Raw genomic sequence first — 18791 nt, forward strand, 5'->3', positions numbered from 1 at the left:
GAGTTTAGGGACAGAGCTGCTTGTATGGGGAAAGTTTTACAGTCGTGATCCTCTCTACAAGAATCCCAATGGTCCTTTTTAGGGCTACTTTTTGGGGTGGAGAAGTCAGGTGAAATCCATGCCTGGTGCATTTTTATAAATGTCAGGCGATCTACATTGTCTGTAGACAAGTGGTTGTATCTGTCAGTTATCACATCCCCAGCTGTTCTGAACACTCTTTAATAGCACACTGGCAGCGGGTCAGGCAATCATCTCTAAAGCACGTTGAGCAAGTTCTGGCCACTCATCCAACTAAAGGGCCATTTCATGGGACAATTATTGCTCAAAATTCATACAGGCTAACAAAATTGAGCAATAATTGTCCCATGTAAATTCTTAAAAATTGTTGAATTTACTATTCATTTACTTCTCGTTATCACTGACTTTCAGTCAACATAAAAAAACATCACTGGTTCGCCGGATTCTCACTGAGTGTAAGCGCTCTCCGCTTAGCGCTTCACAAAGAATGTGGAGCACTGAGCAAGAACCCAGTGAGAAGCCCCCGATCCAGCAGTGAACAACTGTCATCCCATTTAAATGGGACATTAGGTACCCAGAAGTCAAAGGGGCCACTGCCACTTCTGAGTGCATCCATGTGGAAGCTGACATGCTCTTGGGCCATCATGGATAAGTGCTGGCTGTGACAGTGTTTCCTACCTTGTGTTTTTGCTGCACAGTGTGACGGGCTGAAAAAACTATGCCACAACTGTTAGACTTCTCCTCTCACCAATGGTAGTGCTGCTGAGGCAGTTTTTCTGCTTGTCCACCATGAGCTGCAGAGCTGCAATCCATTGTGGATACATACCTATAGCCATGGGGAAATGTTCTGCTCAAGCTGTCCTGATACTGCTGCATGTTGAAGTCCCTCTCCACTTCTGGAATGAGATTTGTCATTTTGGCCTTGAAGTGAGGTTCAAGGAAGGTAACCACCCAGCAATAATCTGATGATTTAATGTGGGCTATGTGACAGTCCTTCCACAAGCACTGCAGCATAAAAGCACTCATATACTTCAGAGTGCCTAATGGTAATGCGCCATATTCCTCAAGTTCAGGCCTAAGATTGTCCTCCGGCCGGTCACGAAAACCAAATAGAATAGCTGAGGTTAGTGATTGTTGGAAGAAATGTTGAATAGCCCTCTCCCCTGCCTCTGGACCTATATTATCCCACTCCTTTTCTTCCTCCTCCTGTTTTCCTGTTGAAAAAGGTATCTCTCTTCCTTGCCCCAAACCACCCTCCCAGCGGTGTTAAGTAATGGCAGACTAGCCAGAGAGCTGGGAGATTGCTACACTTTTTACCTTCACCTAATGTGACAACAAGACTTAATTGTTCCTGAAGCCCTGTAGTGTCTGTTCCAGTAGTTAGATGACAGGGATGGTCATACTGATCAGTGCATCATCATAACTGACCATTCTAGAGAAGATACCAGGAGAGTTTTAAATAATTCTCATGGTTTCTCCAAATGTGTCCACAAAGGGCACCTGTTGCATATTTGGTAAAATTGCCCAAATATTAAGCCCTCCTGGCTAAACAAGATTTGCGGGACTTCTTTTTCATTCTCACCCGAGGAGGTGCTGCTATGGACACCTTTAAAACAGTTTAAACCATCAAAGAAATACCTACCTACTACTTTAAGGGCTCAGTCAGATACGTGTTTTTTACATGTAAAAAACTTGTGTGACCACATCCATTGAAACCCATATGTTCTATCTTTTGTAGGTGCAAATTTCATGCGCATGTAGAAATCGGACATGTGACTGCTACCATTGAAAAGCATTGGGTCTAGATGTGAATCGCAAACACAAAAAGCATGCGCAGCAAAAATCGCCCGTCTGACTGAGCCCTAATAGCAGTAGCAAAACTTCTTATTCCACTTTTTTGGAAAGAAAAACAAATACCTACAGTGTCACAATGGAGAGATAAAGTAACACAATTATATAGATTTGAGGAATTAGCAGGTTAGGAGTCTGGCTCGAAATTGAATTTTCTTGAAATCTGGTTACCATGGACAACATATTTAAAGGAACAAATCCTAGGGGCTGCTGATAAGTCTTTGTGTTCTTTTTTGTTTCTATGGTAACGAATGTTACATCACATGAAAGCCTCATGTGTCCAATATATGTTTTCAAAATTTTATGTTTGTAGCTTATGGCAACAGTGATCTAGGCACGCGGGAAAACAAAATGGCGGAGTTTAAGGCGATATTCACAGCAAATGAGAGGAGAGGAGTGATACAATTCTTGTTTCTGCAAGGAAAGTCAGCAAAGGATATTCATGGTGGTATGTCGCAGACATTGGGGGATCAATGCCCTTCATATTCAACGTTTAAAATGGGCCACTTCAGCACCAATGATAAGGAGCATCCTGGAGGACCGAGAGAGGTTGTTGTTCCGGAGATTGTCGATGCTGTGCACAACCTCATACTGGAGAATCGGCAAATTTCAGCTAAAGGAATAGCAGACATCATGGGGATTTCTCATGAACATGTTTGTGTCATTATCCATGAACATTTGAACATGAAGAAGCTATCTGCAAAGTGGGTCCCCGAATGTTTGACAACAGATCAGAAAAGCAAGCGAGTGAAAACTTCCCGGTCCATTTGTCAGCGTTTCCGGACTGATAGGAACTTCCTGGATCGACTGGTCACTATGGATAAGACCTGGATTTATTTGTATGACCCTGAAACCAAGGAGCAATCAAAAGAGTGGAGGCATAGTGGTTCTCCTCGCCTAAAGAAGTTCAGGGTGCAAAAATCAGCCAAAAGGTGATGGCGTCTGTGTTCTGGGATAAGGAGGGAGTGAGTGCTGCTAGTGGATTACCTTCAAAATGGTTCCACCATCAATGCAAGGAATTACATTGAACTTTTGGACCAATTGAAGGCAGCTCTGAAGGCCAAAAGGCGCGGCAAGCTGTCCAAAGGAATCTTGTTCATGCAAGACAACGCCTCCGCTCACACTGCACAACGATCACGGCAAAACTGGTGGAGCTAGGCTTCCAGCTGGTTGACCTCCCACCTTATTCACCAGATCTAGTTCCCTCCGACTATCATCTGTTTCCAAACCTGAAGAAACTCCTCAAGTGTACCAAATTTTACACCATTTCTGATGCCATGGCTGCTACGGATGACTGGTTTGATGCACAACCGAAATCCTTCTTTTTGCAAGAACTTGGAATACCGATGTAAGAAGTGTGTTGACATCAGTGGAGAGTATGTGGAATAAATGTAAAGTTTCATCTTCCTATCTCGTTTCTTTCTGGGTAAAGCCAAAGACTTATCAGCACCCCGTCATATTATAAACTAACACTATACATTGCCGCCACAGCAGTGTTCTAAAAATACCCACTAATAAGCATACAATTTGACGACCTTCTTTTCTCCTTAATCTCGTTGATCGGGTTTTACTTCTCATTAATTTAATTTAATTTACTTATTTGTTATGTTCATTGTATTATCATTATTTTTTTCACATGCTTACTGTTTACATGTCTCTCTCAATAAAAAGAGATTGTTCAAAAAAAAAAAAAAAAAGTGTAAAGTTTCAAATAGAACCCGTCTGATGAAAATATTGTTACGTTTATATTATACTTTACGAACAAACTCTGGAGACCTTACCTCCAGTCAATCATTTATTTCAAGCCCTGGTTAAATGCCAATGGGGTACATCGACAACCAGCATTAAGGGGTGTTCTTAATTGAGACTTCCCCTGTATAGTAAGTTAATTTTCCTTGCTTCTACTTTATGCAAATATATGATTATATTCCCTGGAGCGCTGGGTATTGTTTACTTATTTTTATCCTGTACATCACATTTCTGCTCCCCTCTTCTTGATGCACATATGACCCGTGGCTGTATGACCAGTAACTATCGGATAATTTATAAGCAAACGGTAAGGTAAAGTCCCCTGGTACAAGCACCAAGTCATGACTGACTCTTATGCTGACGTCACATCGTGACATTTTTCTTGGCAGACTGTTTTCGCGGAGTGGTTTTGTAGTGGCCCAAAAAACCTATTTCTGGCCCCTCCATAATTGTCATGTCTTTTATGTGGATGCACTGTGCAAAGTCTCTTGCCTGCTGTTATATGTATTGCACAGCTGCACCATGCAAGAGGTTAATGTCTGAAAGTGGCTGGGATATGTCTGGGAAAATAACAATTCTGTCTAGTCACGTGAATTCCTCCCCTTTATAAGTATGAGTGATTGAGAGAAAGGTGTGGTCTTTTTTATCATCTTCAACCGTTGAGAGTGGAGTAGGAGTGCTGGCCACATGGGGGTACCTTCAACCCTCATGTGGTGAAGTGATAGAAAGGTATCCTGAGGCCTACTATTTTAGGAACCACCTCTGCAAGGAGTGAAGAAGTCCACCGTGCAGTGTTCTACAAAGCAAGTTCTGAGTGAATGTCAGCAGAGTGAGTGAGTCTAAGATAACTTAGACTATGGGCCCTGTTTCATCCTTCCTACACGTACGAGTAAAGTTTCCAGTCACTGCCCGTTCCCAGTGATTGAGGTATGGACTCTCTTATTTATCTGCCGAGGATTAGAATGGTTGCATCACGCGTGACAAGTCCACTACACTTATACAGGTAACCGCCACCCAGCATTGCCTGGAAGAGGCCTAGCGGTGCTTTGGCTGATGTTCCGTGCGTCCCTCCGGGGAGAAGTCTTGTAGAGCCACCGTAACAAGTGACACCTCTACCCCTGCTAGCTCCTCAATGTGGGCCTCATGTCTTGGTTGCCGTGGGGTACCCACCACATTTTTCCTTTGCCTTCCCCAGTCATCCTTTATCTTCCAACAAGCTGGGTACTCATTTTACCAACCTCAGAAGGATGGAAGGCTTAGTCAACCTTGAGCAGGCTACCTGAACCAAGGGGGAATAGAATCCGCAACCTTCAGGTCGTGAGCGAGAGCATTTGTGCTGCCTTAACACTCTGTGCCACACGAAGCACATCAGACTGCCCCTCATAGCATGGCCCAGTCACACCAGGTAAATCACTTCTGCTTTTACTTGTGTATTTGGAATTTCTTAATCTTCATGTACCAGGACCACTGCCCTTGTTTATTTTCTCCCAAAAGCACAAAAACGTGGCTCCAATATGCTGAATACCATATAAATAAGCCACAGAAGTTTAGGGATTGTGTTCTGTGGAGTGATGAAACAAAACTGGAATTTTTGGGGCCTACGGATCAGTGGTATCTCTGGAAAAGGAAGAATGAAGCATATGCGGTAAAGAACAGTGATACTTTTGGGTTGCTTTGCTTCCTCTGGCACTGGAAACTTGCAGCATGTGAAGGGCAAGATGAAGTCAATCAAGTATCAGGAACTCCTAGAAGAAATTGTCATTCTTTCCATAAGGAAGCTTAAGCTTTGGTGTAAATGCACCTTATAACAGGACAATGATCCTAAAAATACCTCAAAGTCCACCAAGACTTGGCTTCAGAAAAAGTCCTGGATGATTCTGGAGTGTCCGTCACTTAAATGTCATAGAAAATATTGGTTGGGATTTCAAAAGGCAGTTACAGCACACAAACCTAAGAACATCAGTGGACTATAGGCCATTGGCCATGAGGAATTGGCTAAGACTTCTCAGGAAGGCTGCCAGAAGTTGGTATCTAGTTATGTATCATGCTTGCAGCAGGTGATAAAAGTAAAAAGGTGCTCTATTACTACTAAAGACAACTGTCATGAAGGGTTTAAATAAGTCTAAGACTGCAGTAGCCAATAAAAGTGTCATTTTGTGTAGAATTTAAATAAACTGTTGGTTATATCAGTTGTATTGAGCTCTTTAAATTGTTCTTGCTTGTTCTGTAAATTGCAAAGAAAGTTGAATAATTTTGATTGCAACTGTGGATATCTATGCATCTTAAAGGGGTTTTACAGGCAGCTGCTCTGACCCCTATGTAGTGGCCAGCACTTGAAATTGCAGGTGCAGCTCCTCTTGAAATCAATGAGAGCTGCCACTACACAATGCTGGCCACTACACAGTGGTCAGTGCAGCAGCTTCCGCTCTGACTCCTTTGTATCCTGCGGGCGCCTGATCAGCTGATCAGCTGGGATCTACCGCTCGGGACCGTGAGAATAGGTCATCAATAGTATGTCTGCCTGGAAAACACATTTAGGTACATTATAAAAATAGAGGAACTATGCATTATGTAGCAAAGTAATGATAAGAAACATTTAACTGAAGAAAATGTTAGAGATTATTTACGTTATATATTCTGCAAAGAACATACATCTCACACGCAGTATGACATTCATGCAATGAGTAAATTGACCTTTTCTAGGAAACCATTGAACATTGTTATTTTTTTCCATTGGGAAACCAAAAGACAAAGTTAAGAGCAATAAAAGTATTACAGCTTATGCTGATCAATCTGTACTTACAGTTAAAAGCAGCAAGCCGTTTAGAATGTTATACTGTGGTCTAGAATTTGTCTAATTATACATCCAATAAGAAGAAAATGCACCACAGTCTAGGATTTTAGATGCACTTAAAAATAGGCAAGCTTTATTAATTCATCAGGAATTCCAAGATGCACAAATAGTAGAAGTGTTTCGAATGTGTTCATTTCTAATCCCACGCTAGGCACATATACCATGCTGCTTTTTTCTCTGCATATAAGTCACTCTGACTCTTCTTTTCTCCTTGTGGAAGAATGCAATTAATTGTCTGCCATTATATTTCTCTGCTTCAGTCTGAAGAAGGACAAAAGTCCGAAGTATTGCAACTATTTGTGTATCTTGGAAACCCTGATGAATTGATAAAGTTTAGCTATTTTTAAGTGCACCCAAAATCTTAGACTGTGGTGTGTGTACTTCTTATTGGATATGTACTTTGCTAACTCCAAAGCAGTAGGGGTCCTAAATCACACACAACATCTCAAGATTTCTAGACAGATGGGTGCGTGCTATGCTCTGAATTGGATAGAATTTATACAAGGACATTACCGATATTCCAGGTATACAGGAACCAATTACCATTACTATTTCAAAGGGAATACTAAATGATAGTATAAACTTATTGTAGGAAATAGCAGTGAACTATTATACCAAAATAGAAAAAAACTGTTTCTGTCACCAGCTGTTGGGCCCCAATACAAAACCAGTAGCATGGCCCCCAACTATAATGCTTTATTCATAGTACTAGGCTCCCTATATGGAGAAGAGAGGCCTTATGGGCCCCCTAAGGCTCCTGGACCCGGGCGTAACCGCATCCCCTGCATCCCCTATAGTTACACCCCTGTCTATCACTATCCTGGCAAAATATCCCTGCAAATAGCTCAGAATGGATCAATATAACATTATATCCAATAATTAAAGGGGCATTTCCATTTGTGGAATCCTATATCAAGATGTTCGAAACCGATGCATTCACCCATAAGATGTTTAGTTCCAAAATGCTCTATTCTCCAGAAACTGGAGCTATTGATTCCTCTGCCTTCTGGTTGTTTACTGCTCTTTGCCAGGAGATCAGACCACCTGCTCTATGGAAAGAAATAGCAAGGCACAACAGTAGCATGTGGCTGTGCCGGAAGCAGGTGCACATCTGCTCCTGAGATCCCGGTTATCAGATTTAGATGAAAGACGTGCTTACGTGCCAGCAGCTTAATATGATGTTGGGTAACCCAAGCCAGGGAGCGCAGCATTACTACTATTGATTTCATATGATTAACTAACAATAGACTATATTAAATTAAACTCAGCCATTTGTTTTACCAGAATCTAATACAGACTGGAGTTAATGCTCTACCTTAACACTGAATTATTTAACCTTTGTTGTAAGTAAGTACTCTTAAGCATCATGTTTCTGGCTGTGGCATTTTAATAAAAGCTCAGTATAAATGTAATAGGCATTTTCCAAGTAAACATGAATTATTATTTTCAGCTGCCATTGTGCTGAGACCAACATAACAGTGTGTGCTGTCAAACCATATTAACATGTTACACTATTTGACTGTAAGACCAGCTTCTTGCCTGTCTGATACAGTAGCCTGTCATATTTGATCATTCATTGCCGTGTTTTGCATAAATGTCAATCCCATAGCATGTCCTGGTTCACAGTTCAACACCTGCATAAGGTTCTCATCATTTGTTTATTAGTAAGATTTGCTATAACATCCATGCTGCTGGAATATCTTTTCCCCCAAAGAGCTTATAATAATATGCTGATATTCTACAATATCAGTATGTGTGAGCCTGGTCTGGATCAGTCCATTAACGGCTAATAATAGCTGAGCAGAGTATTTGTACAGATCAAGGCCACATCTCTTCTATAGGGCCTAACATCACAAAGTGACATATGTAAGTGCAGACTTCAGGTTATAAAATTAGTGCTAGGAACACAATGTAATATGTACCAAAAAATTCTAAAATAAGCTCTCCTCCAAGAAAAAAAACAAACAAGACAAAAAGTAATAGAAATCCTAAAAGGACTCCAATGTTAGTTAGGCCCCAACACACTAGCGTATTTAGGGCCGTGTGTAGTACATGGCCCCATTATAGGGTTATGAGGACATGCAAACTGATGTTTTTTTATGCAGACAGATAATTCTGCATAAAAAACTTAGCACATGTCCTATTCTTGACTGTATCACAGACGGGAAATAGGATATGCTAATACATGCAATGTGCCTAATAAATTGGACAGCACGTGGATAGGTGTCCATGGGCTGTCCATTGCAAGTTTGCACTTCACACACAGAACGTGTGTCAGAGGCTGTAAACAAATAATAATGTTATGGTACCTAAAATGTAATTAGCCAAGGAGGAACAAAAATGGCCAAAAATTAGCTTTGTCCGTAAGGGGGAAAAAATGTTTAGTTTCGAAAAAATACATTGATGGTTGTTTCATTCAGGTTTTTATGGAAAAAAGCTCAAGTTTTGTGGCAGTTTTTCAATATCTTTTGATGCAAAGTGAGAATTGATTAAAAAATTTTAAAAAAAGGAAGAACTGATGGGCCATTTACATGGGACTATTATCGCTCAAATGTACGAATTAGAGTGATAATCACGCAGTGTAAATGCAAAAAATCCCTCACTATTTGTTCACAAGTCATTACCGCTTTCAGTCAGCATAAAAACTATCGCTGGCTTCTCATTCTGTGTAAGAAACCACCGAGAACCCAGCGCTCCGGCTAATGAGTCTGTCTGTCTAAACTCTCTGCACGAGTGTTAACAACCTTAGCGGTGACGTCAGCGTTTGTGCAGACTTTTAGACGACTGTCGTCCCGTGTAAAAGGGCCATTATACTTTTCTTTCCTCATAGGCCCACTTCTGGCTTTGTTTCAAAAAACTAGGCAGGTTCTTTTGTTTCACTGTGCACATGGAGAGACCTGTCAATCAGGATCTGAAGGGAGGAGGAAGGCGGGGGAATGTGCATATATGAGTATGCATGAGCTTCACTAGTCCCCTCTCCAGTCTGGCCCTGCAAAGTTACAAAAGTACAATTTGCAAAGCCATAAAACAGATCAGTATTAGTGACAGACTTCTAAAATCAGCGTGTCTGTCACTATATCTTCCTGCCCGCAGCCCAGGATACTTAGGGGATGTGACAGGTTCTCTTCAACCCCTTAACGCTATAGGATGTACAGTTACGTCCTGCACCTTTTGGGTAGATATGGAGGGGGATCACGAGGCGATCTCACTCCATACAACGCAGGTGCCAGCTGTTCCTAACAGCCTACACACGCCTGCAACAGCTCTGATAAGCCTCACGGCTCATCAGAGCGGTTAACCCTTTAAGTGGCGCTGTCAATTCTGACAGCAGCATTTAAATTCCCTGACCGATGTTCCGAGGAACCATATGGCCCCCCTTACAATGAGATCATTGCATGTCGCGTGGCTTGATGGAATGCCTGTCAGATCACAGTATAATGTAATGCTATGGCATTACATGATACTGCAGGAGCGATCAAAGCATTGCAAGTTCTTGTCCCTTCTGGGAACTGGTAAGAAAAGTAAAATAGGTTTAAAAAAGTTGTACTAATTATTAAAAAAAATAAAAGGTAATAAAAGTTTTTAAAGAAAACTTTTGCCATATTTATAATAAAAAAATCTAAATAATAAAACAAAAACACATCTATGGTATAGCTGCGTCTTTAAAAGTCTGATCTATCAAAATACTGCATTGAACATTGTCTGGAAAAAAAACTCCAGAATTGCGCTTTTTTGGCCACCCCATCTCCAAGAAAAAAATGTAATAAAAAAGAATTCAAAAAGAATGGTACCAATGGAAACTACAGGGAGTCACGCAAAAAATGAGCCCGAACACAACTATGTCAACAGCAAAAAAAACTATATGTTTGGTATCATAATAATCGTACTGATATACACAATAAAGTTATCAGGTCGTTTTTGTTGCAGTGTGTACGCCAAAGAAGCAAGGCGCACGGAAATATGGCGGAATTTAGTTTCTATTTCACGCCACCTAAAATTTCTCAGTACATTATATGGTACATTAAATAGTACCATTAAAAAATACAACTCGTCTCGCAAAAATCAAGCCCTCATACAGCGACGTCGATGCATAAATAAAAAAGTTATGGTTTTTTAAAAGGAAAAGAAAAAACTAAAATGGGAAACAAAAGGGCCGCGTCCTTAAGGGGTTAGTAAGGTCAGAAATTGAGGAAGGCCATATGTTGTAGATCATTATACTATAATTTATAGTTTGAAGATGAATGTTAACCCTTTGCAATCCAATTTTTGATTCATCGTTTCCTAGGGGGTTTTCTCTTTCTGCCGTTATACAATAGTGCCATCTGCTGGCTAGAGCCAGTACTGCTGTATGGGACATGCTGGAGAAGCCCGCCACAACAGAGCGGCCAGTAATATACAGTAAGAATATCCTGCCGGACGTCTTCCAACATCAGAGCTGTACAGCCTTCAATCACAATGTCTGAAGACTTCAGACAGTGGATTGGAAAGGGTTAAAATAGAGCAGACAATAGGATATGAAACCAGAAATGTTATCAAAGTATAATTCGTAATAGAAGGTGTAATAACAATCATATTTCTATATCCTCTCTATGTTTTGTGTGGATGCAGCACATCATTTTGCTTTTCCTTCCTCAGGTGTGCATGCCGTAGTGTTCTCACCTCTTCCTAAGTTCTGATTCCACAAGGATCTGTCTTTTCTTCTGGGGGGGAGGCGGCGGGAGTTCATCTTTACCATGCTTAACAAGAATTTGTTCCCTGGTGGTCACCATAGTTACAGTTTCCATTACAGTTGTCTGTGTAAGTGATGTCTGAGTGGTGGTGACAGCCTGTGAAATCTGTGAAAAGTATTAAGACAGAGGTCACACAATATTCGAAAGACTTCAGAAATGGCTGTTTGGAGTGTCAATAGAAAATAATGAGAAACTGCATTTTATATGATCAAAGTCTGGGCTCCAGAGCCAACAATGCTTAAGTGACAATAATACTTAAGTGAACATATACACATAGTTTCTCTGGCTCAAGTAATCTCCAACCAACATTAAAACAAAACACTATTCTGTCTTCTGAAGTAAAGTTCTATCATTCTCTATTTGTCAAGAGCTGACATTGTCCTTTGTGATTGCTCCGGTATTACCAGTTCTGTATGGCAGGTATCAACAGGTATGTAAGTACTCTAAAATCACAGCTTTTGTATCTTGCTATGTATAATATAGATACTCCCTATCAAAAGTTGTATTTCTTATAGAAAAGAGCACAGTGCCAGCCCCCCCCCCCCCCCTCGCCCATCATGTAGTTGGGATTATTGTTTTACTTTAAATGCTATTATTTACTTTAAATGCTACATTTCAATTGAATGTAGTCGAAAAGGTCCCCAAACTGTTATTTAAATAGAGGCTGATGTTTATTTTCTTTAGCAGATGTGCACTTATACCGCTCTCACACATGAACGCGGCAAAGTGCCGCGATTTTACTTTCGCTTTGCGGCCGACAGTGTCTTTTAGCGCACCCCTTCATTGTGATGGGTGATGAGGTATGCTAAATAGACAAATATAGAGGAGACAGTGCTCGAAAATCACGGTGCTGGAAAGTGCCGTCCAGCACCGCAGGTCTACGAGGCCCCCTTGATTTGAATGGGAGGGTAATATTGCAATTAACATAGGGTTCAAAACGTTGTGCTAGTCGCGTTGAAAAGCACCTGTGTGAGAGAGGCCTAAGGCCACTCTTACAGAGCAGCGGGGCAAAGCGCCACAGTTTTACTTTCATTCATTGATAAGGTACGCTAAACACAAAAAACAGAACAGACTCTGCTTGAAAATCGCTGGAAAAAGACGCAATCGAGTGCAAGTCTGCAAGGCTCACATTGAAATCAATGGTAGCGTTATACCGCATGTACAGCGTATTCAAAACGGCGTGGTAAACGCGGAAAAAAGCACGCCTGTTTGAGAGTTGCCTTACTGTAAATATCTGTTGTTTTATCATTATGATCTATGCTTACAAACATAGGTATGTTTTAAAGGCGTTTTCCAAGTACCTCTAACATTGGTGTCACTGGAGGGACACATTTTATATAAAAAAATAAAACTAAATACTCACCTCCTAATGCACACGGCTGACCTCACTGCTGCTCGCTGTGCTCCAATCTTATGTTTGCAAGCGCTGAAGCTGTCATATGAGTAGTTTACCCACGTGAATGCTGCAGCTAATAGGAGGCTGAATAGGGGCATCATCAGTGACGTCCCGTAGACCTGTCTCAGAGCTTTTACATTAGAAGTGCACTTGCCAACCTTACGAGTACTTTACCAGGCCTTCTGGCTGAGTGATGTCGCCTATCAGATGCACCACACCAGCAAAGCAGAAGTCTGCTGACACTGTTCGTATATTGATTTTATATAGTTTTGGTCATGGAGAGTGTTAATTGAATTTGGACCCCAATAGCATATTGTATAGCAAATATTGGTTTGCACTAATATGAGTGAATATGTCAGAAAACCTCTTTAAATGTTTGTCTTTACTTTTCTTAGATTATGCTTAACTAGCCTACAGTATGCTCCTTGCTGATGGTATGTTCACATAGGGTGGATATGGTGGGTATTTTCTACCACAGATTTCCATGCAAAAAATATGTAGTATTTTTACAGTTACAGTGCAAGTCAAGTGAATGAGAGTTCAAGAAATCTCAATCATATCCTGGGAAAAATTGGAAGTAGACATTCAGCAGCATTTCTGTCATGTGTGAAGACCACCTAAGAGTCCAAAGAGGCTTATCTGTCTACATGTTATACTTCAGTTAAGGCCCCTTGTCAGAATTACACCATGATTGTTACTTTTACTGTAACTTCTGGCCTTCCCCTGTAGCTTCCGTTTTCTTTCTGCAAGAAAGAAATTATACCCTCGAAGAAGCCTCCAAAAAAGGAACCCAGAGTTGGGTCAGCTATGGTGAATAGAGTGCTCAATAGCATCAATACTAGGCTCTTTTAGCTATAATTTTGCAGATTGGAGCACACAGAAATCCTGCTAACATGTATTTTGCAGATGCACTACAAGCAAGGAATCACCGGTAAATTGTGAATACAGTATAATGAGTTGATATATAGATATGCATCACAAACCAAATTATGACAGAGTGGGCAAAATAAATGCAACAGTTTAAATATCTGCACACCTCACTCACTCATAGACACAACATTGCACCCTAGGTACTCACTATGAATGGCAAACATTTTTATGTCGTATTTTCTTGTATTCGGTGATTGGTAAAAACACAGATTAACATTAAAACCACCTGCCTAATATGTAAGTCCTCCTAATGCTGCCCAAACAGCTCTGACCCATGGATTTCTCAAGCTGTGGTATTCTTTGGTATTTTCCACAAAGATGTTAGCAGTAGATCTTTTATGTTCAGAAAGTTGAGAGGTGGGGCCTCCATTGATTGGATTTAGCTCATCAGCACATCCAACACATGCCAGATTGGATTGAGATCGAGGAATTTTGGAGGCAAAGTCAACACCTTGAACTCTTTGTCATGTTCCCAACCATTTTTGCAGTGTGATAATGTGCATTATTCTCCTGAAATGTTATTAGCAAATGCCATTACCATGAAGGAATATACTCAGTCAGCAATTTAGTTTACATAGCTACCGTGTTTCCCCGAAAATAAGGCACCCCCTGAAATTCAAGTCAAGAGGCCTGTCCCCTGCTGCCATCCCCATTGTCTCCTACCTCCAGATGTATAGGTAGATCTGCAGACAGTCTGCTGTTATCCTTTCCCTGCTGTGCTGTACGAGTGTGCTGTTGTGAGCTCCCCTTGCTGGCTGGAAAAGTCCATACTGTACGTTCTGTTCCTGCTGTACATGTCTGCTGTGATGAGCTCCCCCTGGTGGCCGGAAGCTGCAATACCATCCCTGCTTACAAGTGGTACAGGAACTTCTGTCTGCAGACAGGTACGTTACTTTACAGCCCCTATTTTTTTATGGCTCTGTGTGTGAGTCAGGCAACCTGTGTGTGATTCTTAAGGCTGGGTTCTCACAGAGCGTATTTCCAGCGGAAATCTCACAGTTTGGCCACAGCGATAAACAGCGAGATTTCCACCGGGAAAGCGCTGGTTCAAAACCCACGGCACTCCGCCGCTTGTTTTGAAGTGACCTGGCTGCACGCTTTTCTAATTCTGTGGCCGGTGAATCCGCACCACAACACCGGCTTCTCCCAGCTTTGCCGTGACAGATTTGCTGTCCCATGTGGACGAGATTTCTGAGAATTTTCATCCACAAAGCTGGCCAATTGAGGGATTAGCGGCCACAGACGGATTTGCCGCGGCAAAATAAGACACCCCCTGAAAATAAGACGTAGCGCATATTTGGGAGCAAAAATTAATATAAGGCGCATCTTATTTTCGGGGAAACAGGGTAGTATGTGTCAAAGTAACATCCACATGAATACTAGGACGCCAGTACAACATTGCTCACAGCATCACACTGCTTCCTCCTGCTTGCCACCTAATGCCATCTCTTCTCCAGGTAAGTGACACACACGCCCCCAATCATTCACATAGTGTAAAGAAAAAACAGAGTTCATCAGCCCAATCCATCTTCTTACATTGCTCCATCGCCCAGTTCTGATGTTCATATGCCTATTGCACACCCTCTTGGTGTTAGACATAGGCACTCTTAAAGGGGTTCTGTAATTAGAAAAAAAAATTCTATACTTACCTATTCCTCCCCAGGTAGTTTTCTTACCAGATCTTCTCCCCGACGATCTTCTCCTGGCTCCTCCAGTCCTCTGGGTCACGTCCCTTCTAGACAGCCGATTCTTCTACCCCTTCTGATGTATCATACATTCTCGGCATTCTGTGTCCTGCAGATCAGTGTACACCATATCACTAGTGACGTAGCATTCATTGTCTAGCAGGCAATACAGAACCCTCGGCAGCCTGCTGTAGTGCGCAGGCACAGGCTATTGCCACCACTGCATGCACAAGGTGTCTCACTGCGAATGTTCATATACTATTCATATACTATATGAACACTAGTGGCGAGACACTGCACATGCGCAGTCGTGGCACTAGCCTGCATCTGCGTGCTAAAGCAGACTGCTGAGGATTTGGCATTTCCTGCTAGCCAGTGAATGCTACATCACTACGTCATTACTGTAAGAGCAGTGAGACTGTGAAACTCTCTGCCTGAGGACGTGGTGATGGCAAAAGCGATAGAGGAGTTTAAGAGGTGACTAGATGCCTTTTTAGAGTGCTATAATATTTCAGGATATTGATATTAAATAACCAGGGGTTCTTGATCTGAGTCTTGGAGTCAGGTAAGAATTTTCAAACGTTGATCCAGGGATTATTCTGACTGCCATTATGGAGTCGGGAAGGAATTTTTCCCCCCAAATGGGCTAATTCGCTTCTGCCTCATTGAGGGTATTTTGCCTTCCTCTGGATCAGCAAGGAGGGGTGGAAACAGGCTGAACTAGATGGACATTGTCTCCCTTCAGCCTATGAACTATGTTACTATGGTCTATGTGGGACAGGTTTCAGAAATATGTTAAAGAGTGTCAAAAATTCCCACTATCCAGAAAAAAATGACCCTTCTACAATGATCTAAAATTCCTTTGCAGTAGCCAGAAAATCAGCTAGTAAGTAGAGATGTCTATATCAAACAACTTTTATTTGTCTTGCCTTCAGAAAACCATAAAGCAACACAATTTAGTATTTCATTATATATATGCTTTCAAAGTTTAGCTATTGATCACTACAATATATGTAGAAAAAACATTTGTGACAAAATGAACCAATTTAATGTAAATATGTTAAATACTTTAAAATGGAAAATGATAGAGTTCTTGCAATCTAATATGCATGCTATAATTGTTAAATGGATATATGAAGAGGATACTGTAATGTAACATTTTATTTTGCTTCCTTTTTTTATTCTCGGGAAACCAAGAGTGCTCTGCATCCCAAGAACAAATAAATGGTGGGATGGGTAAGACCATGCCTGAGGCCTTAGTCACACGGGCGTTTTTCCGTGCGATTTGCGGATCGCATGACGGATGCGCATCCGCAAATCGCGTGACCGGGGCCAAAAAAATCGCCCGAAAAATCTGCTCCTAGCCGCTTTTCATTAGAAACGGGCCAGAGCTGTCCAGCGCATTGAATTCAATATATATTTAAGCCCTTCCCGACAATTCATCCCACACTCGCCCGCAGCGCATTGCTCTCAATGGAGCCGGCTGTATTGCCGGCTCCATTGAATTCAATGGGCAAACATCGTTCTTCTCTGCCACAGCTGTTACAGCTGTGGCAGAGAAGAATGATTTGTCTTCTATATGTTCTCAATGGGGTCGGCGCTGCTGCCGCCGGCCCCATTGAGCACATATAGAGAAGAGAACAGGAATCGCAGATCGCAGATAGGTGCGATCTGCGATTTCTGTTCTATAATTTATCGGACGAGCGCATAAAAAGCGCTCACGTGTCCGATACCATTGCAAAGCAATGGTTTTAAAAAATCACCGGACGCATGTGCATGCGCAAATCGCGCACAAAAACGCCCGTCTGACTAAGGCCTGAGACATAGCACTCCAAAAGTGGACTTAGATAGTGAAGTACAGGCTGGCCCTAGTTCATATTTTGAGACTTACACAACATATTTCATTTACAGGGGATCTGATCAATGCTCTAAAAAAATCAGGCCTACACCCAACAGCATTCAATAGGTAGCCCAACGTCATCAGTGGTGTCTACATCATATAATTATGTACCAAGCAAATCTGGTCCTAACAGGTCCAACTAGCATCATACTAATTACGCTTTACCTCAACCAACGTCATACCAGGGTCATTACCATTATACTTTTTCAGCAAACTCTTATCTTGCTCTCCTTAACAGCCGTATGGCTACCTCTTATAATAATACGTATTATTCAGGCAACAGTTAGGTAAAGATAAAGTCCCCTGGTGCAAGCACCGAGTCATGACTGACTCCTAGGGTGACATCAGAATGTGACGTTTTCTTGACAGACTGTTTTTGCGGGGTGGCTTGCCATGGCCTTCCCCAGTCATTTTTAACCCCCCCCCCCCCCCCCACACACACACACACACACACACAAACACCCACCCACCAGCAAGCTGGGTACTCATTTTACTGACCTTGGAAGGGTGGAAGGCTGAGTTAACCTTGAGCCGGCTACCTGAACCAAGCGCAACAATCACTTAGTATTCTCCTACCAAATTCCAAATGTAGAAATATGTTATGTTAAATAACTATTTCAATAGTGAATATTGTAATAGTTATAAAATGAAACTTTTTATATAAAAACAATATATTTCGTTTTAGTAATACCTTAAAAAATTTAATACCAACATATGGTGTACTTTTGTGTACAAAGATTTCTTTTTATGATCCTACAAATAAACATTAGGCATTGTTGCTGCAATATATGTCACTATATCTGTGAATGAGTCATGATGTGCATGTAAAAAAGAAATGGTGAGCAATAATGTGGATTTATACATCTTCACAATAAACAGCAATAACATCACCAGTCTTATCTTAATGAATGAATATTAGCCTTATACAGTGCATTGGCTAAAAAAAAATATAGTATATATATAATTTTTTTTTTTTTTTTAATTTGACAATTTTATATGATGTTATCTTATTTAAATAACATCAGCCACATTTGTATTAACTATAAAAACAGAGGTTTGTCAAAATTAAAACACTTTATTACATATTAAGACATAATGTTTTTTTTTTATTTTATGATGAAAATGAATATGTACAAAGTAAGATATGAAAAGTATACATAAAGTTTAGGCATTTATATTATATTATAAGATACATAGTTTTGAAATAATTTTGTAGATGAGGAATACAATTTCAGCATTCAAGGCTATATACCATCGCTGCAGTTGTATTGCCAGGGAATGGCACCTTCAGGATTAATGAAATAGATAGAGAAGGCATCTCTGACATATGATGCAAAAGTAGTTTGGCTGCCAGGACCCCAGTTGATAGCTGTGTCAAAAGCTGCATGAAGTGACTCCACATCAATGTCTGTATTTTGATCCCACATATAGTTGTGAAATACAAAACAGGCTTTGATCATGGCATCAATGTGGTTGCTAAAACCTGAATAGGCATTGTTAAGACCCTCCATATTGTAACCGATATTCCGAAGGCACACTCCATGACTCTTCATGCCTGGCTCAGCCAATATTTAAAAATTCTCCTACAGCCATCTTGACCTCTCTGTGGGTATGGGTCCAGCAAGTTTCCTTCATCCAATTCCATTACAAAGAGTAGTGGACTCGAGATTCCTGGGAA

The 18791-nt window shown here is 41.1% G+C and overlaps 1 protein-coding gene across 1 annotated transcript in view; it reads right to left on the minus strand.

Annotated features, from left to right (window-relative positions):
• The window catches only part of DMD (dystrophin), a 2524637-nt gene that overhangs the window by 1540954 nt on the left and 964892 nt on the right, over window positions 1–18791 (minus strand). Inside the window, exon 17 of the mRNA XM_066577956.1 lies at window positions 11132–11307. Within this exon, the coding sequence (XP_066434053.1) occupies window positions 11132–11307 (176 nt within the window). The remainder of the gene's footprint in view (window positions 1–11131; window positions 11308–18791) is intronic.

Source organism: Eleutherodactylus coqui, chromosome 1 (genome assembly GCF_035609145.1).
Source record: "Eleutherodactylus coqui strain aEleCoq1 chromosome 1, aEleCoq1.hap1, whole genome shotgun sequence".
NCBI lineage: Eukaryota > Metazoa > Chordata > Amphibia > Anura > Eleutherodactylidae > Eleutherodactylus > Eleutherodactylus coqui.